This window comes from Muntiacus reevesi, chromosome 4 (assembly GCF_963930625.1).
Source record: "Muntiacus reevesi chromosome 4, mMunRee1.1, whole genome shotgun sequence".
In the NCBI taxonomy this organism is placed as follows: domain Eukaryota; kingdom Metazoa; phylum Chordata; class Mammalia; order Artiodactyla; family Cervidae; genus Muntiacus; species Muntiacus reevesi.
The window spans coordinates 158711761-158734965 of record NC_089252.1 but is presented as its reverse complement, the minus strand read 5'-3'; the positions used below and the strand labels follow the sequence as shown (position 1 = coordinate 158734965).

The window sequence follows — 23205 nt, the reverse complement described above, 5'->3', positions numbered from 1 at the left end:
TTTACTTACTTCACTTCTGCGTAGTAAAGTTGATGACTTGACAGTCTAGTGGAAGGAAACTCCTTGCAAGAATATGAGAGTAGCTTTGAAGCATACAGAAACATACTGATGATAGCCTGCGTGTGCATGCGCTCAGTCGTATCCAACTCTTGCGACCCCATGGAATGTAGCCTGCCAGGCTCGTCTGCCTGTGGGATTTTCCAGGCAAGAGTACTGGAGTGGATTGCCATTTCCTCCTCCAAGGGGTCTTCCCAACGCAGGGATTGAACCCATGTCTCCTACATTGACAGGCAGATTCTCTACCACTGAGTCACCTGAGACGCCCCTTAGAGCCGTTTAATAAGGAAGTGAATTGTCATTTGATGTGTGCAGATAATAGTTTTGAGTATTTGTGGGCATCTGATTGACAGATCAAGATGAAGTATAAAAGAACAACTAAAGTAGATTTGAAGAACAGTACGTAAATGTGCATTAATTAATTTCTTTTTGGGAAGAGAGTTAATTTGAACTCTCTACCTCAGAGAGACTTGTTTTCCCCTTCCTTCTCCTTCCTCAAGGATAAGTAAGGTTCCCTTCTGGTTTGTAAGACAAACCCCTTTGTAGGCTCTTATCATTTACCCTCTCCTTTATTCTCTTTTAGATCTTTATAGATATCATTCATCTGTGTTGTGCTTTACAATCTTCAGGACATTTTTACATTGACGGATAAGCCACTTGATTTTCTCAAATGTAGGCAGGGGCGATAATACCACCACCATTATAGATGCTGAAACTGAAGCTCAGAGGAATTAAATGACATGCCCTAGTTCACACAGCCAGTTAATAATAGAATCTGAATTAGAAGGGTTTTCTGAAGCTTGTTTGATCAAATGCTTAGTTTTCCCCAAACTTTAAAAACAGTTTCTCCAATCTTGCTATAGGGCGCTTATTGTTTTATCTCCAGATTTTAAAGGTGGCCTGGAATCACTGTCTCTGCTCTTCACTGCTCTGCTCTTTATTCCCTCCCTAAATACTCTTATTGCTTATTTATCCAATCAACATATACTTCAGTGCCTATTGGATATTTAGTTGACCTGTATTCTTACATATATAAAATAAAGAGACTTCCACTTTTAAGAGAAGGAAACTTGGAAAACAATTTTTTTTTAATGTTTTTATTCCACGAATTTGTAATATAGTGGCTGCCAATGCAGGAGACCCAGGTTTGATCCTTGGCTCGGGAAGATCCCCTGGAGAAGGGAATGGCCACCTACTCTAGTATTCTTGCCTGGAGAATTCCATGGATCGAGGAGCCTGGTGGGGTATAGTCCATGGGGTCACAAAGAATCGGACACGACTGAGCAGCTAACAGTTTTCATAGTATTAGTAACCCAGTAAGTTCTGAGAATTTCTGAAAACCTTTAAGAATCTGCAATAACTAACATTTCTCAATATGTCAGATTCTACATTTAATCCTGTGGTATTAGTAAATGGAAATTAATTTGTGGTCTATTTTAATGACTGGGAAGATTGTGAAGCTTGACTAACCATCTGACTTAAGTTTTCCTTTGAGTTAGTAATTAATTTCCCACTTATAGACTGCTTCCTAAAATGTAAATGTGAATTTTTTTTTTACAACCAAAATATTAGTTTGGAAAACCAACTTTATAATTTTAGGGAAAGTTAATGAGAAAATTATTTTTATACACCTTTTTGTTTTGTTCCTTTATATAGTATTTGAATAAATCTAAAAATTTTCTAATTATGGAGAATTTAAAACAAAATACATAGATGCAAATATATGATGAACTTCAAGTTTCCCATCATTTAGCCCATCAATTACTGTCAGTCCTGCCCCATCTACTCCTGTACTGTTCCCTCTCCTCATTTTGAGCAAATTCCAGGCATTGTAAAATTTCATCTATAAATATTTCATTGTGTATTTCTAAAAGATAAAGGCAGTTAGCTACAGTACAGTTTCACACTTTTAAAAAGTAACATTCAAAATTTTTTTAAGTCAGGATTACTAATTACAAACATCCACAATTTTTTGATTATATCATAAGGCCATTATATTAAAATCAGGTTTCTGTTGATTTTATTTATATGCTATTCCTACCCTCCCACAGCAAACTATAAGGAGCTGAATAAGTACTTATTTTAAATCCAAGCATGCTGCTGCTGCTAAGTCGCTTCAGTCGTGTCCGACTCTCTGCAACCCCGTAGACGGCAGCCCACCAGGCTCCCCCGTCCCTGGGATTCTCCGGGCCGGAACACTGGAGTGGGTTGCCATTTCCTTCTCCAATGCATGAAAGTGAAAAGTGAAAGTGAAGTTGCTCAGTCAAGTCCGACTCTTAGTGACCCCATGGACTGCAGCCCACCAGGCTCCTCCGTCCTTGGGATTTTCCAGGCAAGAGTACTGGAGTGGGGTGCCATTGCCTTCTCCAAAATATAGCAGCAAAATAAATAAGGAAATGATGAGAGCACAGAGAATGTAGGGAAAAAATAGAAAGGACGGCAAAGTAACAGTAAATGCTCATTTCAATAGCAGTTCATTAGAGAAACTTTAGTTTTTTCTTTCTGAAAGTAAAACAGGCGTTCATAGGTTAAATAGGATTCTTCTGTTTGGATTGTTCTCTTCTTACAATTGATTGGGTAAGCCTTCGAGATCATCTGTCTTCATCTAACCTTTATCTTGAGTCTTACCCCTAACCTTTTAATATGTGGAGGAGTCAGACACAGGTGTTGGAGTCATACACACCAGGCTTTGAATCCTCCCTCTGTTACTGACTGTTTCACCCTAACAAAATTAATTAACCTCTCTGATCCTCAGTTTCTGAATCCATAAAATAGAGGTAAGAACCATTTCAAGGGGATGCTAAGAGAAATAACTAGAATAATGTATAAATGTATATGTCGCACGTAAAGAATATAATAATGTAATGCATATGTATTATATGTAGAAATATAATTGAAGCTATTCTGAATGTTTCCATATATAGATGTTAAATATATATGCCTCCATCCCCTCATTTGCAGTGTGTGACCGTCATACTCTCTTGCCTGGTCTCTTGGAGTAGCCTCTTAACTAGTTGCCTCTAGCTTCTTGTCTCTAGTTAAAGTCCTTGGGAGTCATTTTTCTAATGACATCACAATTCATCTGTACTTCCTAAAATGTAGATCTGAGCACCTCTTCAGGATAAAACTCCAAGTAACGTTTTCCATGTTAAGTGAAGTTTTTAATTATCTTGTCTCATATCTGCTTCTCCAGCTTGAATTTCTGTCCTCTTTTTTTTTGGTTAGTTTCATTAGTGCCAGACCCTTATTCCTTGACTATGCTATTTTATTTCCTTGCTTAGCTCATCTACAGACTGTTATTCGGCATTTAAAAATCTAACTTATAGTTTTACTTCTCCTTGAAACATTGCCTTCCTCCTTCTCTCTCTTCAGGATTATCATTTAGTGACCCATAATAGGCTATGCATCTTCTTTTTAGCCCATTTTCATATCTGTATTCTTAGAACTTAGTACCAGGATTTGCCCTGAGGAGTTGAAGCTGACAATCTTCCTTCCATTCAGCTGGAATACAAATAGTTGATAAAATTATTAATTATACTTACACTAAAATAATATAGGTATAAAATACATTTAATAAGTATAAACCATTAAGATTTTTCTAGGCATTCATTGAGTTGATACATGTGAAATTCTTAGTTAACTGACACATAGTTAACTTTCAGTAAATATTGGCTGCTGTTTTTGCTGTGATAATGCTGACTTCTGGAAAGAAGAAATAAGATATAATGAATATTATGAATCAGAAGCAAATTGTTTTGATCAACTTTTTAAATTGGAGATAAGCTTTATTACTTAAAACCGAGTGATAATAAGGCCACTCAAAGTGGGTTAGTAATTAACCCATAAAAATTACATGCTATCATCCTTTTCACTCATTTGTAGTGATCTGATAAGTTTAGTTTATGAATTGGGATAACTGCACTTGAAATTGAGTTTTTTAATTACTTACTACTAAATGCTGAGAGTAGGGCTTCCCAGGTGGGGCTGGTGGTAGAAGCTGCCTGCCAGTGCAGGAGTCACGGGTCTGATCCCTGTGTTGAGATGATCTCCTGGAGAAAGAAATGGAGCCTGGTGGGCTGCTGTCACACGGGGTTGCAGAGTCAGACTCGACTGAACAATTGCACACACACACAATGCAGAGAGTACTACTGCTTACAAATAGTTTATTTTATTCGTATAAGAACTTTGAATGCAAGACAGATCTTAATGCTTCCATTTGAAAGAGCAAGAGATTTTCAGATCATTGTGATTGGCAGCTCATTACCAGCTAAGTTACACATTTTATGGAAATTTCACACACTTGAAAAAGGGACTACATTTAATCTTCAAATAATCTCCTTTTCAGGAGTGACTGGAATTTAAACAGTGTTTTAATGTATCCCCCAGAATGAAAACATTGTACATAAAGGCAGTGCTCTGAGGTACTCTACTAAATGCTGCTTGCATTTCTCTTTCAATTCTCAACCTCTGAGGAAGCAAACCAAACTAGATTTCCAGATGAGAGAACCTAGGCACACACTGGCCCAGTAATTTGATAGAAAAGTGAAAGTGTTAGTCGCTCAGTTGTGCCCGACTCTTTGGGAGCCCATGAACTGTAGCCCCCCAGGCTCCTCTGTCTGTGGGATTTTATAGGCTAGGACGCTGGGGTGGTTGGGCATTTCTTTCTCCAGGGGATCTTCCTGATCCAGGGCTTGGACCTGGGTTTCCTGCACTGCAGACGGGTTCCTTACTGACTGAACTACCAGGGTTCAAACCTGCCTCTCTTTGAGGTTTGGATCTTTTGTTTCCTGGTCTGTGCTCCAGTTTATGGAACATTTCCCACAAATGCGTTACTTTTAAACCTTAGACATGCCTGAAAAGTCCTTCCAAGGGCTTCATCTTTCTCATTATTTCTTATTTCTTTGGGTCTTTCCTTGTGATTTGTTTGGCCTTCTTGTGTGGTCTCTTAGTGAAAGTGAAGTTGCTCAGTCGTTTCTGACTCTTTGCAACCCCATGGCCTGCACCCTGCCAAGCTCCTCTGTCCATGGGATTTTCCAGGCAGAATACTGGAGTGGGCTGCCATTTCCTTCACCAGGGGATCTTCCTAACCTGGGGATCAAACCTGGGTCTCCCGCATTGTAGGCAGATGCTTTTACCATCTGAGCCACCAGGGTAGCCTTTGCTTATTCAGTGGCGTTTATCACACTGTGTCATTGCCTGTAATTGTCAGTGTCTCCTACTATATTGATACTATTTGGGAACAGAGATGATTTCCCATCTTTTTTCCCCCAGAGCTTGGCACATAGTAGACTCTCTGTGAAAACTCATTGAAAGAACAGTTGAATGTTTATAGGAAAAACAGAGTGGGTGTTGCTGGGTTGTGAAGTGAAGTGGCTCAGTTGTGTACAACTCTTTGTGACTCCAGGGACTGTAGCCTACCAGGTTCCTCCGTCCATGGAATTTTCCAGGCAAGAATACTGAAGTGCGTTGCCATTTCCTTCTCCAGGGGATCGTCCCAGCCCAGGGATTGAACCCAGGTCTCCCGCATTGCAGGCAGACACTTTACCATCTGAGCCACCTAATGGGTTTTAATTCAACTTAAGGAGAAACATTTTTACATGAACCATCTTAACAGTGGAAAGGCAAAGCAATTCTAGTGGTGGTAAGTGTGGTGTGGTTAAGAGCTAGGACTCTGAAGTCCCAACAGCCAGAGATTTTAATCCTGGTTGCCCTAAGCTGTAGCTTCCTCAGCTATACGTATCCTGGCACTATACCTGCTGTTTAGTAAATGTTCGGTAAATAGATGGCACCGCCACCTTGATGAATATGAGTTTGAGCACCCTCTGGGAGTTGGTGATGGACAGGAAAGCCTGGGGTGCTGCAGCCCATGGGGTCGCAAAAAGTCAGACATGACTGAATGACTGAACTGAACTGATGGGGGAAACAGCTCTGTAATCCTGTGAGATTGGTACTGGTAGTTGGATGACTTAGCTCCCCATACCGTCCTTCTCCCCTGGATTATTTTGAAGCAAATCCAAGGAATTTTATTTCTTCTATATTTCTGTGGTATCCCTAAAAGATAATTTTTTTTTCACATAACCATCATACCATTATTATCTCTAAAAACTGACAATAATTCATAATAATATCAGTAACGTCCAGTGTTCAGGTTCCATTGATTTTTTTCATAATATGTTTTTATAGTTGGTTAATTCAGATAATTCAAACAAGGTCCCCCACATTGTATTTCTTTATGTCTCAAGTCTCTTTATAAATTCTTTTTTCCTCCCATTTTTGTTTATTGAAAAAACAGGTGATTTATCCAGTAGAGTTTCCCAAAGTCTGGATTTTGCTGTTTTTGTCCATATGGTGCTATTTTTAATATGTTCTCTTACCCTCTGTTGGACTTCCCAGGTGGCACAGTGGTAAAGGTGTGCTAGTGCAGAAGACACAGGAGACTCAGGTTTGATCCCTGACTTGGGAAGATCCCTAGAGTAGGAAATGGCAGCCCACTCCAGTATTCTTGCCTGGAAAATTCCATGGACAGAGGAGCCTGGTGGACTGCAGTTCCTGGCGTTGTAGAGAGTTGGACATGACTGGGCCCGCACATACTGTCCTCTATATTTCCTACAAACTGATAATCACGTAGAGGGTTAATTGAATTGAGGTCATTTTCTTTTTATTAGGGGACGGAGTCAAGAATACTTGAATGGTATTAGTGTTCATTCCCTGTTTTACCACATAATTCTCATAATTTATGATTTTCTCCCTTTTCGTGATATTAAGTCATCAGTGAGTTCAAGTACTGTCATTTTGATCCATTAATTATAAAGTCCCCCAGATTTTACCTTAGGGTTTAAATAGTTATTGATAATTGTTGCCTAGACTCAATCCCAGAGAAGGCAATGGCACCCCACTCCAGTAATCTTGCCTGGAAAATCCCATGGACAGAGGGGCCTGGTAGGCTGCAGTCCATGGGGTCGCGAAGAGTCGGACATGACTGAGGGACTTCACTTTCACTTTTCACTTTTATGCAGTGGAGGAGGAAATAGCAACCCACTCCAGTGTTCTTGCCTGGAGAATCCCAGGGATGGGGTCGCACAGAGTCGGACGACTGAAGTGACTTAGCAGTAGCAGTAGCAGATTCATTGTTTCATTAAGATTACAAAGTTATTAAGCGGGACTCTTTGAAAAGAAGGACTTTTCCTCATAAACTCTTAGTTCTCTGATATATTGGAAAGTCAGGATAAATACTGGATTCTTTATTTTACCAGTTTTCAAAATAGTGTTTTGATTACATGGCACTGATCAAAAGGAGTCAAGTGAGATTTATTTTTGTTTATTTTTAGTATAATCATGAAACCTTGAGCTTAAAACTGGGTTTTTTTGTTTGTTCTTAACAGAAATTGTCCTTTTTGATGCTCAGATTGTCCCGTCTTTGGTTAGTGGGAGTCCTTTTGATACCTCTCCAGTAGTCTTTGATAGCCTTCTTGCTTCCTGGTAAAACAGGACGCTCCAAGATCCTTTTGTATATTCCTGCTCCGGGCCTGGGATCAGCCCTTCTTCAGAGGTCCCATTGTTCTTTTTTTTGGTAGGATATGATACTGCTCTGGGCATAAGAGGTACTCATTGCTCCTGAGTTGGTTACTGCTGTTACACCTTTTCAGTGGATAAAGGTAGGCATTTTTATAAATAGAAGAGATTTTCCTGGTATTTCTGATTCAAATCTAGGACTTCAGAGTTTTAAATTCCTTGATTTTCTGTTTGTGTCTCTTTTCTTATATGCTGAAAATTTTAGTTCTGAGTGATACTGTTTAATCTTATACAATAGTGTCAGAATAGCAGTATCAACATTACTAATATGATTATTGAAAGTATTATTTTTTTAATTTCCTTTTGTTCTTAGAATATATGCCACTGGGGATATACAGTTTTATTACTGTGTTTTAAAATCATTTGAAATAGTTCTTTTCAATGTTATAAAGTACCAAATGGAGCTAGATTCATTTTTTATTTTTAAATATTTTTTTTAAAAAATCTAATTTTGTCTTATGTACATGGTTCCAAGTTCAAATTCATATCTGCAAAGTCGGGTACATTTGGAAAAGTCTGGGTTTTACACCTGTCTCTTCTTCCTGTTCTTGCCCTTTTCCTAAAGGTAACTTTTAAAAAAATTAATTCTTGGTATACCCTTCTATTTTTAAAATATAAGTACACAGAAATATATATAATTATATACATATAAATTTGTATTTTCCCCTTTCTTATATAAAAGGTATCTTATTATATAACTGCTTGTTTTTCAATGTCAACATATTCTCAGATTTCCTTCACAGCAGTATTTAGGTATTGCTCATTTATTTTATAGCTGTATAGTGCTTCATGATGAGGATGTACCTATGTTGGTTCATTCAGTCAGTCTTTTGCTAATGCCATTGGCCTTATGAATATATCTTTTCTTTTTTATTTTTCCCATTTATGTTTGGGATAAAGCCCTGTCAAGTGGGCATGCTGGGTCGTAGATTCAATGACTGTGTCATTTTGTGGATATTGTCAAATTTTCCTCCATAGGGTTTGTGCTGTTTTACATTTCTGGAAATGCAAATGCTTTCCCATGATGATTCAGTGAACCTCTCAGGTATATAGAGGTGAATTAGGAGTATATGAGATCAAAGAAAAAGTATCATGGTTCCTGATAAAATGTCAGTGTTTAATGAAAACCTCATTTCTTGTGTTGAGTGAATTGATTGGTAAACTATATTCACGTGAAAATGAAATGTTCAGGTTTAGATGTTTGCTTTGGTGTGTGTGTGTATTATGAACAACGAATGAAAAAAGTATTTTGGGGAAATGTAATAAATTAGAATTGAACGTTAAATACTTTAAATTCCTTGTTGATATGATCTTTCTTTTAGCATAGTGAATATTTTGGGTAAAAAAGCAAAGTTTAGTTTCATTTTAAGGACTGAGATTACTGTTTACAACAATAAAGAAAACATTCATTGGATTTGAAATTTGGTATTTGCAGATTTAATAGTTAAGAGTTTTGGTTGTCCATATACAGTTGTCCCTGAGAACCCACAGGGCGTTGGTTTCAGACTCACTCCCACCCCATATCAGAATTCCCGGATGCTCAAGTCCCTTATATAAAATGACACAGTATCAACATGTATCCTATGCACATCCTCCCATATACTTAAAATCATTGTTTATAATCCTATAATAACTAATACCATGTAAATTCTGTGTAAATAGTTGCCAGTGTGTGGCAAATTCAAGTTTATTTTTTGGAACTTTCTGGAATTTTCATTCTGAATTTTTTCTACCTGAGGATGTGGAATCCCTGGATATGGAGGGCTGACTGTATGTCTTTGAAGGCCTGATTACAGATTACATGTAGTAATCTGTAATTTTGAGAGTGTATAAATATTTTGTCAGTTCCCTTCCTTCCCAACTTTACTGTGGCCTTTGTTGTTCCCTACTTGTCTTATTTTTTTTTTTTAACATTTTTTTTATTAAGAATATGAGAGAGTAAAATTTTTCAGTTTAATGAATTTTTTTTTTTTTTGTATTTTATAATGAAATCATGTGCTGTAGTAGTGCTTGTGTTTGGGATTTTTTTCAAAGTTTGGGGAAGGTATTAGTCACGATTATCGAAGTACTGTTGTAATAAAGAAACAATTGACAAGAGAGATTGAGTTCACGTTGTAGAAGACCTTGATTTTCAGAATAACAAGTTCAGAATTTATCCTTTAGGCAGTGGGAAATCAATAAAAGCTTATAAGATTTCTTTATATTTTTCAAGTGAAAAACTTGAGTGTTATACTTTTTAGTTTTCATGTAAATTTTGTTACATAGTTGCATAGTTTATGAAATATTTTTTACTTATGGAGAAACTGAAGCATACATATTACTGTTAATGGCTGACTGATAACATGTTTATTGAGCTGTAGTCTGGGCCAAATGCATAGTACATTACTAAATACTTTATATGGGTTTTCTTCCTCAATCCTCACTGCAACCTGATGAAGGAAAGGAGTATTATTATCCCCATTCTCATCCCATTAGAGAGAAAATTTAAGGCTTAGAGAAATGTAATGCATTATCCTGGGTTGGATCCTGGGGCTATTGAGAACATCATTAGGATAATCAGTGAACTTTGATTGGGGCCTGTTGTTTAGATGGTTATAGTGATCAGTGTTAATAACATCCTGATTTTGGTGATGTTTTACTTAGGGTATATACACTGAAATGTTAAAGGGTAATGGGTATCATGCGTAAGATCTATTCTCAAATGGTTCTAAATGTTAACAGTTTCATAATGTGGGTGAAAAATATATATATATATATCTGCAACTTTTTGTAAACCTGAAATTATTTCAAAATAAAAGAAGAGAAAACACGGAGTCATCCAGTCATATGTGACTTTCTTTGAAGCGGAACAGAATAATTCATTGAACTTAGTCTTATTCCGAGTGTGTGTATCTGTCTGTCTTTACTGCCTCTTCTTTTTCTAACCAAAGTCACATATGATAGCAAAGTTAGTATCAAGCAAGTTTTTATTCATTCCTCATTGTTACTTATTAATTACTTACTGTAACAGTGTTATCCTTAACTTTCAAGTTTATTCTGAATCAGATTGTTTGCCTTTTATGGTATTTATGCTCCGAGGTCACTTACTAAATTTTAAATGACTATAGTTTTTTTCCTGTTTAACTTTATATTTTATAATGGACTGTTAAACACATTCTATAAATATGCATCTTACTTTAATTTTAAATGTCATTATCTCAAAATAATTTTCTGCTTTTTAATGTAGGTTGTTCTATGATGAGGCTTTTGCTATGGCTAATGACCCCTTGGAAGGCTTCCATGAAGTGAACCTTGCTTCACCTACTTCTCCAGACCTTCTTGCCGTGTATGAACCGGGAACTCAAGAGCAGACTACCTCACCTAGTGTCATCTACCGGCCACATCCTTCCGCTTTGTGCGCCACCCCTATCCAAGCTAATGCCTTAGATGTTTCTGACCTTCCTACACAGCCTGTGTATTCCTCCCCCAGACGTTTAAATTGTGCGGAAATATCCAGTGGCAGGTAGGAGAGAATCAAGATGCTTGTTTTAGAGCATTGTATTAAACAAATGGAGTTTGCTTGGTTAACTAATTTTAAGTTTTATTAATTTAGAAAATTTGAATAATATAAGGTTGTTTATGAAGAGCAATGCATGTTAATGGTCAAGAGCAGGGGTCTCAGACTTTTTATGTAAAGGGCCAAATAGCAAATATTTTAGACTTTGTGGGCTACACAGTCTGTTTCGACTGCTGGCCATGACTGTTAAGGTGTGAAAGTACTCATAAAAGTGAAGTCATTCGGTCGTGTCCAAGTCTTTGCAACCCCGTGGACTATATAGCCTGCCAGGCTTCTCCATCCATGGGATTCTCCAGGCAAGAATACTGGAGTGGGTTGCCATTTCCTTCTCCAAAAGTAGTCATAGACAGTATGTAAATGGATAAGCGCCAGTAAAACTTTGTATGTGAACCTTGAATTTTGGATTTTATATAATTTTCTTGAGCCACAAAATATTATTATTTTGATTATTTTGAACCATTTGAAAATGTAAAAATCATTTTTGGCTTGTGGGCCTTCAGGGAACAGGTAGCAGGCTGGATTTATTCTACATTTAGTTTGTAGACCCCTGTTCTAGAGTATCACTATCCAATAGAACTTTGTGGCATGATGAGAATATTCTCTGTGCTGTTTAAGATGATAGCCATTAGCCATATATGGCTGTGAAGGACTTGAGATGTTGTTGCTTTGGCCCTGGACATACTATGAATTAGTTCTGGTGGTGAACACATTGGATAATGCAGTTACAGGCATGTGTGTTTATGCCAGTTAATGCTTGAGCACAGGCTGATGTTTGTTTGAACTCTCCTTTACAGCATCCATGGTACAGATCCAGCACCTTGTTCTACCTCTGGAGTCACAGCTGGGTTACTTAAATTAACTACGAGAAAGGACAACTGTAGTGCAGAGAGGGAGTTTTTACAGGGTGCTACTGTAACGGAGGCCTGTGATGGCAGTGAGGATATTTTTGGGTTGAGTACTGATAGTCTGTCCCGCTTACGAAGCCCATCTGTTTTGGAAGTCAGAGAAAAGGGCTATGAAAGATTAAAAGAAGAACTTGCAAAAGCTCAGAGGGTAAGCAAAAATATATTTTATTCTTCTATGTGTTACATTCAGAATGAATATTTGTCCATGGGGGCAACTCAAGGGAAATCATTATAGTTCTACACCTTTCTTTTGCACATGCGTACTCTCAGTTGCTGTTGGGCAGCATTTAGAAATCTGTGAATTGGTCTCGATAGTAAAGAAGCTTATCCAAGAATACGAACAGAAAAAAAGAGATTCTTAATTCTTTGTTTTCCCTTTCCTTGTCTTGCATTTTCTGTAGTGCAGATTTGGGGAGTTACATTCTGTGTGTGGATTTTTTTTCTCTCTACACGTGGTTGATTTTGTGATTATTTACTTGAAGCCATTAGGTCCAAGTCATTATGTTTTGAGGAATAGTTTTAGTAATAATGCTGTGCTATTCAGCTGAATTTGAATGTTTTCTGTATCTTAACTTGGAGATTTGTCTTTCTTCCTAATTTGTTTTATTTCTCACTTGCTCATCTTTTAAATTTCTGATATTCCCAAATTTGTGACTAAATTTCTTTCTTATTCTGAGTCTGTAATTAAACTTTAAAGGGACATTTGTAGCACTAAGTATTTATACATTAGAGAGAAGGAAAAGTTTCAAATCAACAATTTAGTCTCCCACTTTAAGAAACTAGAAAAAGATGAGCAAAATATAACTAGAAGCAAGCAGAAGGAAGAAAATAATAAAAAGCAGAAACAATGAAACTGGTTACATAAAAATTAGAGAAAATGAACAAAACAAAGCGCTGGTTCTTTAAAAAGATCAATAACGTTGACAAACCTCTAACAAGACTGAAAAAAACAAGAATAGAAGACACAATAGCAAGAATGAAATAGGGGATATCACTACAGACCCTGCAGACATTAAAGGTATAGTAAAGGAATAATACAAACAGCTCTACATATATAAATTTCACACTAAGGTGAAATGGACCAGTTCACATTTAGAAAGTTGGGAAGATAGGGAAATCATTCTACAACATAATTTCCACATATGACATTTTACAAGTATATATTCCCATTTTCTCCCCCAACAGACTTGTTTCTCAGGAGTATAACACTGGTTTTGGTATCCCTGGTGCCTAGCATAATAAGGTACAATGCCTGGTGTGTATATGTCTCTATATCCTTCTGAATGCTTCTAATGTATATGTCTCTAAATGCTTCAATGGATGCCTGATGGTTAGACGGCCATAAAGAGATGTTAAAACATTTTTGGTTGAATATATCAGAAAGATAAATCAATATTCTTTTAAACTTTTCCCCAAAGGTAGGGGGTGTGGTGAGATGTGGTTATATTTGGCCTATGTCATCTGGCTCAGACTCTTATCTTAGTACAGAATATTAAGTGAAATCACAATTTATATAGAAGTGAACTGTTGAACATATATATCCATGTTTGAGAATACATTGTGGTTACTTATTCATCAGGATATGTTGCTAATTTCTTAGCTCAAGTTGAAAATTTGTTTTGAAATTTTTAGGTTGTTATATTTAGAAGTACTGTTGACATAATTGAAATGATAATGATGTGTGAACACATGCAAATGGTGAATTCTGTTATGAAGAATTCAAGATAGTATTGATACTTACTTAGAGCTTAAGCCTTGTAAAGGTCTGTTGAATATGAAAATATTTCCTGAGTTATAGCAACATGTGAATCAAAATTATGTCACTAGTCATTCTTCTTATTTTGATGATGATTTTAAGAGTGGCTAGACAGTTCCCATTTTTCCATCCTTTTAACCTATTTTTGTCTTCTTGTTTAAAGTGGGTTTTCTTGTAGGCTGCACGCCATTAGATCTTTCTTTTATAATTCTTTCTAATCTCTGCCTTTTAACTGGTGTGCTTGTGTTAGACTGTTTACATTTAACGTGATATAGTTTGGTTTAAATTTGCCAACTTTCTGTTTGTTTTCTGTTCGTCTCATGTTTCTTTCCCCCTTTTCCCTTTTATGCCTTCTGGATTAATTCTATATATTTTTGTGATTTCATCTTTGCTCTTTTGGCTTATCAGTTATATGTCGTCTTTTTGCTAATTTCATGGTTGCTTTAGGGTTTATTGTATGCATCTTTAATCAACCTCTACTTTCTAGTGATATTATACTACCCTGTATATAAGAACTTATAAAAATATAGTTGACGTGTGGACAATGTGGACGTAGGGGCACTGACCCCTGTGATTGAAAATCTGCATTTGAATTTCCAGTCGGCCCTTTGTATACATAGTTCCACACCCTTGGAGTCAATCAGTCATGGATTGTGTGGTACTGTAGTATGTATTTATTGAAAAAAATCCACATATAAATGGACATGTGCATACCGTGTTCATGGATTGGAAGAATCAATATTGTCAAAATGGCTATTCTACCCAAAGCAATCTATAGATTCAATGCAATCCCTATCAAGCTACCAACGGTATTTTTCACAGAACTAGAACAAATAATTTCACAATTTGTATGGAAATACAAAAAACCTCGAATAGCCAAAGTAATCTTGAGAAAGAAGAATGGAACTGGAGGAATCAACCTGCCTGACTTCAGACTCTACTACAAAGCCACAGTCATCAAGACAGTATGGTACTGGCACAAAGACAGAAATATAGATCAATGGAACAGAATAGAAAGCCCAGAGATAAATCCACGAACCTATGGACACCTTATCTTTGACAAAGGAGGCAAGGATATACAATGGAAAAAAGACAACCTCTTTAACAAGTGGTGCTGGGAAAACTGGTCAACCACTTGTAAAAGAATGAAACTAGAACACTTTCTAACACCATACACAAAAGTAAACTCAAAATGGATTAAAGATCTAAATGTAAGACCAGAAACTATAAAACTCCTAGAGGAGAACATAGGCAAAACACTCTCCGACATAAATCACAGCAAGATCTTCTATGACCCACCTCCCAGAATATTGGAAATAAAAGCAAAAATAAACAAATGGGACCTAATGAAAATTAAAAGCTTTTGCACAACAAAGGAAACTATAAGTAAGGTGAAAAGACAGCCCTCAGATTGGGAGAAAATAATAGCAAATGAAGAAACAGACAAAGGATTAATCCCCAAAATATACAAGCAACTCCTGAAGCTCAATTCCAGAGAAATAAATGACCCAATCAAAAAAATGGGCCAAAGAACTAAACAGACATTTCTCCAAAGAAGACATACAGATGGCTAACAAACACATGAAAAGATGCTCATCACTCATTATCAGAGAAATGCAAATCAAAACCACAATGAGGTACCATTACACGCCAGTCAGGATGGCTGCTATCCAAAAGTCTACAAGCAATAAATGCTGGAGAGGGTGTGGAGAAAAGGGAACCCTCTTAAACTGTTGGTGGGAATGCAAACTAGTACAGCCACTATGGAAAGCAGTGTGGAGATTTCTTAAAAAACTGGAAATAGAACTGCCATATGACCCAGCAATCCCACTTCTGGGCATACACACTGAGGAATCCAGATCTGAAAGAGACACGTGCACCCCAATGTTCATCGCAGCACTGTTTATAATAGCCAGGACATGGAAGCAGCCTAGATGCCCATCAGCAGATGAATGGATAAGGAAGCTGTGGTACATATACACCATGGAATATTACTCAGCCGTTAAAAAGAATTCATTTGAATCAGTTCTAATGAGATGGATGAAATTGGAGCCCATTATACAGAGTGAAGTAAGCCAGAAAGATAAAGAACATTACAGTATACTAACACATATATATGGAATTTAGAAAGATGGTAACGATAACCCTATATGCAAAACAGAAAAAGAGACACGGAAGTACAGAGCAGACTTTTGAACTCTGTGGGAGAAGGTGAGGGTGGGATGTTTCGAAAGAACAGCATGTATATTATCTATGGTGAAACAGATTACCAGCCCAGGTGGGATGCATGAGTCAAGTGCTCGGGCCTGGTGCACTGGGAAGACCCAGAGGAATCGGGTGGAGAGGGAGGTGGGAGGGGGGATCGGGATGGGGAATACGTGTAACTCTATGGCTGATTCATATCAATGTATGACAAAACCCACTGGGAAAAAATAAATAAATAAAATTAAAAAAAAAATGGACATGTGCAGTTCAAACCCATCTTGTTCAGAGGTCAAGTGTACTTTTATCTCCGCCTTTCACTTTTTATGCTATGATTACCGTATATTTTACTTCTCCATATATTTTAAATTTCCGGATACATTTAACTTATGTTTTCATTAAACAACTGGTTGTTTTTAAAGGGATTTAAAAATCCATATGCATGCTATGCATGTTAAGTCACTTTAATTGTGTCTGACTCTCTGCGACCCTGTGGACTGCAGCCCACCAGGCTCGTCTGTCCATGAGATTCTCCAGGCAAGAATACTGGAGTGGGTTGCTGTGCCCTCCTCCAGGGGATCTTCCCCACCCAGGGATCGAACCTGTGTTTCTTTTGTCTACCTGCATTGGCAGGCGGACTAATGCCACCTCGGAAGCCCATTTAAATTGCCAGAATCCTTGTATTTACCCATGTGGTTACCATTTCTAGTGCTTTTCATTCCTTTATGTGGATCCAGATTTCCATCTAATAACATTTTCCTTCTACTTGAAGGGCATCCTTTAACATTTTTTGTTGTATGCTACTGATAAATTTTTTTTAAGCTATTGTGTATCTTGAAAGATCTTCTTTTCATCTTTGTTTTTGAAATGTATTTTCACCAGCTAAAGCATTTTAGGTTGATAATTTTTTTCTATCAGTATCATTATTTTGAAGGTCTTGCTGCATTATGGTCTAGCTTGCACTGTTTCTCATGAGAAGTCAACTGTTGACCCTTACTTTTGTTTCTGTGTACTGTGATGTGATATTTCTCTTTATCATTGGCTGCAAATGATTTGATTATGGTGTGTCTTGTTGTAGTCCTCTTCAGGTTTCTTAAGCTTGGGATTTGTTGATCTTCTTAAGTGGGTATGTTGCTTGTTTTTTTCATAGAAATTGGGAAATTTGGCCATTACTTCTTCAAACGTATTTACATATCTCCTCTATCTCTCCTTTCTTTTGGGACCCCTGTTACATGCACATTAGACTGCTTTAAGTCCCGTAACTCACTGGTGCTCTATTCATTCATTTTTTTTTAATTTTTTTTTTTTCTCTCTGTTTAATTGTGGATGATTTCTATTGCTGTGTCATCAGTATCCCTATTCTTTTTCTCCCCTGTAGTATCTAATATGTTAATTCTACACAGTGTATTATTATTATTATTATTATTATCACAGATGTAGTCTTCATCACTGAAAGTTTGATTGGGTCTTTTAAGTATTTTACTTAATGTGCTTTGTCTTAGCTTCTTAAACATATGAAATACAGTTTAATAACGTTGAATCCATATCTACTAATGCTGTTTTCTCTTCAGGTGATAAGCTGGAACAACTCATAGGCTTTGCTTTATTATCTCCCATTTCTGGAGGATCACTTTTTTTTTGCCTGCATCCAGTGTCTGAGAAATCATTTCGTATGTTTTTTCCAGTTTTTCAGTTGTGTCAGGCAGGGTGGTGAATATGATCCCTGTTATTCTATCTTGATTGAGAGTGCTAAGTTCTGTTTGTTTGTTTGTATTGGTTGCTCTGCTCCATCCCAGTTAACCCCAACGTAGATGTCTACACTTACACATACACTTCAGTAATTTTGAGCTTCACAAGGATTGGGATTACATGTGTTTTTGCTCATGATTATATCTTGAGCACATAAAAGCTTCTCAACACATTCTGTTGATTAAATGAATATATGCATGCATTACACTGTTGTGTAAGTAGACATACAGAATATATTAGTTAGGGATGTGCCAGCTCCTTATGAGGTACCCCTATATTTTAGTGACTTACCATGGTAGAAGTTCATTTTTATTCACTTAACACTTTTAAGCAGGTGTTCATAGTTCATAGGCAGTTCTTTGTGAAATAATTCAGGAATCTGTGTTTCTTCCATCTTGGATCTTTATGATCTTTTAGGGTTTTATTATGTGTATCTAACCAGTGAGATGAAGGGTAAAGAGAAGTTGGAGAAAGCACACCTGCTTCTAAAAAACTTCACCTGAGAAGTGATACACCTAACTTTTACTCATATTTCTTTGGTGTGAGCCAGTTTCATGCTGACACTTAAATGTGTGATGGACGGGGAAATGTAGTCATTGCTGGGGCAACCACTCACCAGCACAAACCCGTACTGTACTCAGGGAGACCAGACGTGTGGTGATTGAGCGTCAAGTGCAGAGATGCGCTTGACACAGTGATGTAGTCCTTCACTTCTTGTGATGTAGGCCAGTCTTTTCTTCTGGCCTTCTATAGATCATTGCTGAAGAACAGCTCTTGGTGGAATCCTCCGGCAGAAGTTGGGTTTTAGTACGTGTTTTTTAAAATGTAGATTCCTGGAGTCCACCCTAGATTCTGTTAAAAAAGAATTATTGTATTGAGGCTGGAGGATATGCATGTTCAATAAACTATCCTATTGATTCTTCTTTTTTTTCCTTTTTCAGTTGAAGTATCGTTGATTCACAGTGTTCTATTAGTTTCTGGTATACATATTCTTTCTTTGATTCTTATATTCTTTTGATTCTTATATTCACTAAGGTGTGAGACCTACTGGTATAAGGTATTACTTTCAACTTTCAATTATTCTTCCTTAAAAGAAAATGAAAATGACTTAGAAAATAAAATTCAGTGGAATATTATAGCTTGCAGTCAGAGAAAGTCATTCGAAACACATACTTCTACAAATCCATGTTTGGCATGGCCCTGCTAACTGTGACCAGGGTTGTTTATAAACATTTACTGTGTTCTTTAATGAACAAACCTTTCTTGAGTAACCAGTGTACTTAAAGTTTTAATAGGCCCTGTAGAGGGACAGATAAATTAGACTTTACTGGTAACGATGTTTGGGAGAAGGCAATGGCACCGCACTCCAGTATTCTTGCCTGGTAAATCCCATGGACGGAGGAGCCTGGTGGGCTGCAGTCCATGGGGTTGCTAAGAGTCGGACACGACTGAGTGACTTCACTTTCACTTTTCACTTTCATGCACTGGAGAAAGATATGGCAACCCACTCCAGTATTCTTGCCTGGAGAATCCCAGGGACGGGAGCCTGGTGGGCTGCCGTCTGTGGGGTCGCACAGAGTCGGACACGACTGACGTGACTTGGCAGCAGCAGTAAAGATGTTTACTAGTTGGGGGAAAAAGACATGTATATGTGGTAATGTTTCATTGATTCTGAATTGAACATTTTCCCTCATTTTAACATCTGTGAAATCAGTATGAGTTTTAAAATTGCTCCCAGCTAAGCAGCAGTCACGACAATTATCATTGTCTGCTTGTGCGTGAACTTGCTTAAAGCTGTTCATGTTGTTATTAAGTCAGTGGAATTTATGCGAGTTGAGTGCTTTATTTGTTACTGTGAATTACTGGGTTAAAAATCTTAAAAGGATCTCACTATGATATGACATCAAAACAAAGAGAAAGGTACAAAAGAGAATGACATATGATAAAAATTTGTGTCTCCATCAGTTTAAAAGACTTTTTCCTGTAAAGTACAAAATGAAAATTCTAACTGGAAAAAAAAAAGAAAACAACCATCAGATTATAGTTTCATTGCCAGCATTTTTTCTCTCTTGATGTATAAAATGTTTATCTTCAGAATAGTGTTAACTTAGATGGAGTATACTTATAGAGTCCTGGTTTTCTGTTTTGAATGTCTCTTAAGTTTCTTTTCTCTAATATTGCTACTGTAAATTTGTGTCTGTTGCCTAAAGTATTGCAGTAATTAACTGTTTTCCCTGTCTTAATTTTTTTTTTAAATCTAGCACACTGATAAGTTACTGTTTTGAATTGCAATCTGATTGTCACTATCCTGTTTAAAATCCTCCAGTGACTTCCCATAGCCCTTGAGATGATATTCTTTTTTTTTTTTTTTTAAGTTCCACTTTCTTAGCCAAGGTTTTTCAGGACTCACCATAAACCGAATTTTCTGGCATTATCTAACTATGGCATCAACCGTTCCCTGTCTTGCTACTGTAGCTTACACAGTTTTAGTCTTTACATTTGGCAAGCTCCTACTTTCTCTGGTATGTGCATATCACTATGCTAGTCCTTATCAGGACTTTTCCTTGTGAATCTGTTTAAATATTTGTTTCCTGTTTCCTTTTTCTTGTGAATCTATTTAAATATTTGCCACTGTTAGCAGGCTATGGCTTTATGACAACCATGAAGCAGGCCTCCTTCCTTTTCTCTTTCCAGACCCTTGATGAATACCTGATGAATTGTTCACAAAATTAGTGTTTGTTGAAGGAGTTAATTTCATATAGCTGTATTACAGTATAAGGTACTGATAATGAAAAGTACAAGTGACATTTTAAAAAGTATTCATATGAAATACAAACTTGAGTTCATATAGGTAGATTGAGTTGGATCTAGAAGCATAAAGAGTCAAATGTTTATGGCAGTCCAGGTGGGTGAGATCAAATTGGGAAATGAAACAGGAACAAATCAGAACAATTTAACTCTAGTTTTAGAGTGTGAATCAAGGGTAATAACTCTGAAAAGGGAAAGTGAGCACATGTTGTAGAGGGTCTTTAATATCAGGATGAGGTTTACTGTGGTAGATGGTAGGGAACGAGTCAAGAATTTACTTTGGTGAATGATATATGTTTTACTCTAAGGATTGGAAACTTCTCAAAGAACAGTGTCTTACTTGGTATCCTGAGGGGTTACCATAATACCTATATAGTAGTAAATGTTGAATGAATTGACTCAGTTTTACATATAGTTATAAAATTGTGAAATTTTAGAGTTCAGAATGACCTGGTATTAAATTTATGCATTTATAGATTTAAAAATGCAGGGAGAATTGTCATCTTTATGATGACTTCCTACTTTCTATTCAAGAACATAATATGTCTTTCTTCCTATTAGATCTACTTTTGTATTTGAGAGTATTTTATGGTTTTCATTTTGTGTTGTAGTCTTTAGCATTATGAAGTTTCTTTTATCTTCTTTAATGACTTCTGCCTTGTGTCTGATATCAGTATTGAGGTCTCTATTTTGGTTTTATTTGTATTATATTTTTTAGTACAGTTCTACCCAGGCTTTTATTTTTAATCTGTCTAAATTACTTATTTTAGGTGTATCTCTTGTATAGAGACTAGAGATGGATTTTGCTCTTTTAGCCAGTCTGAAAGTCATTTTCTTTTAGTAAGTGAGTTACACACATTTATGTTTATTGAGAAAAATGCTGTATTTAGGCTTGTTTCTGTCACATAGCTTTCAAATGTCTACTCTGTGTGTATACAAATCTTTTCACTATGTGTATGTTTTCTTTGCGTTCTCTTCCTTTTTTTCTTTTTTCTTTTTTTCCTTTTTGTATTTTAGAAGGTTTGATTTCTATTCTAGTTGTTATCTTTAATCAAAGAATTTCTCTTAGCCTTTCTTTAGATACTGACTTTGTTCCCTACTATAAGCAACACTATAAAATTATCTAGTAACTTTCTTTCCTTTGCCTCTGTCATTTAATTCTAGTTTAGTTTCTATGGGTTTTGACTAAAACATAATGATGTATATCTGTCATTAGTATCATATGAATAGTTTCACTGTCTTAAAAATCCTCTGTGGTGGTAGTTTATTCGAAAAGTCATGTCCGACTCTTGCAACCCCATGGCCTGTAGCCTGTCAGGTTACTCTGTCCGTGGGATTCTCCAGGCAAGAACACGGAAGTGGGTTGCCGTTTCCTTCTCCAGGGAATCTTCTGCCCCAGGAATCAAACCTGGCTCTCCTGCATTGCAAAAATCCTTTATGTTCTACCTATTCATCCCTCCCTACTTCTTAGTACCTGGCAGCCCACTGATCTTTTTACCGTCTCCATAGTTTTCCCTTTTTCAGAAGGTCATATAGTTGGAATCATACAGCATGCAACCTTTTAAGATTAGATTCTTTTATTTAGTCATGCATTTCTTTTCCTCCATATCTTTTCATGGCTTGAGAGCTCATTTCCTTTTAATGCTGAGTAATGGTTTGTTGTTTAGATATACCACAGTTTAATTATTCATTCACTTAACTGAAGCATATTGGGTTGCTTCCAAGTTTGGCAGTTATGAATGTGTAAACATCTATGTGCAGGCTTTTGTGTGGATATGTTTTCAGTTCCTTTGGGTAAATACCAAGGAGTATGATTACTGGATTGTGTGGTAAGAATATGTTTGGTTTTGCAAAAAAATTGCTGAAAGTCTTCCAAAGTGGCTGTACCATTTTGTATTCCCCCAAGCAATGCGTGAGAATTCCTGTTGTCTCCCATCCTTGTCAGTATGTATTGCTGTAGTTCTGCTTTTTGGTCATTCTGATAGGTGTGTGGTGGAATCATGTTGTTTGCATTTCCCTGATGACATATAATATGGAACATCTTTTCATGTGCTCATTTGACATCTCTATAACTTGGACAAGGTGTTGTTTCAGATCTTCTGCACACTTTTTAATCAAATTGTTTTCTTACTGTTAAGTTTTAAGAATTCTTTGTATATTTTGGCTAACAGTCCTTTATCAGATGTCTTCTGCAAATATTTTCTCCCAGTCTGTGGCTTGTCTTTTCATTCTTGTGTATCCTCATCTTTTATTTGTAGTTCTACAGTTAAATACATTTGTTTCTCATCCCCTGTCCTTAATGTTAAAGCTTCTCCTTCTTTTTCTTGATTATATGAAACTCATTCACTGCCTGATTACTCTGGAAAGCTCATGGGAGATACAGTTTCTAAAGTGTGACAGGTTTATAACTTTTAGTCTCTGGTCTTACATTTGAAGGATACTTTGACTGGATATAAAATTCTCAACTCACATTTTTTTTCCCCTTGAGTATCTTAAAAATGTGACTCCATTGTTTTTTAGCATAAAATGCTGTTGAAATTTGATACCTATCTGATTTTCTTTACTTTGTAGCTGACTTGGCTTTATGTTTAACTTTTTTA

The 23205-nt window shown here is 36.6% G+C and overlaps 1 protein-coding gene across 7 annotated transcripts in view; it reads left to right on the top strand.

Annotated features, from left to right (window-relative positions):
- The window catches only part of RAB3IP (RAB3A interacting protein), a 50911-nt gene that overhangs the window by 4764 nt on the left and 22942 nt on the right, over positions 1–23205 (top strand). For 4 of the 7 annotated variants that reach the window (XM_065934644.1, XM_065934645.1, XM_065934639.1 and 1 more), the window contains exons 2-3: positions 10856–11131; positions 11980–12238. In XM_065934644.1, coding sequence (XP_065790716.1) covers positions 10881–11131; positions 11980–12238 — 510 coding nt within the window. In that variant the 5' untranslated portion in view covers positions 10856–10880. Of the gene's footprint in view, positions 1–7631; positions 7713–10855; positions 11132–11979; positions 12239–13275; positions 13334–23205 lie in introns of those variants that run through there. The other 3 variants (XM_065934641.1, XM_065934640.1, XM_065934646.1) reach the window with 2 other exon arrangements.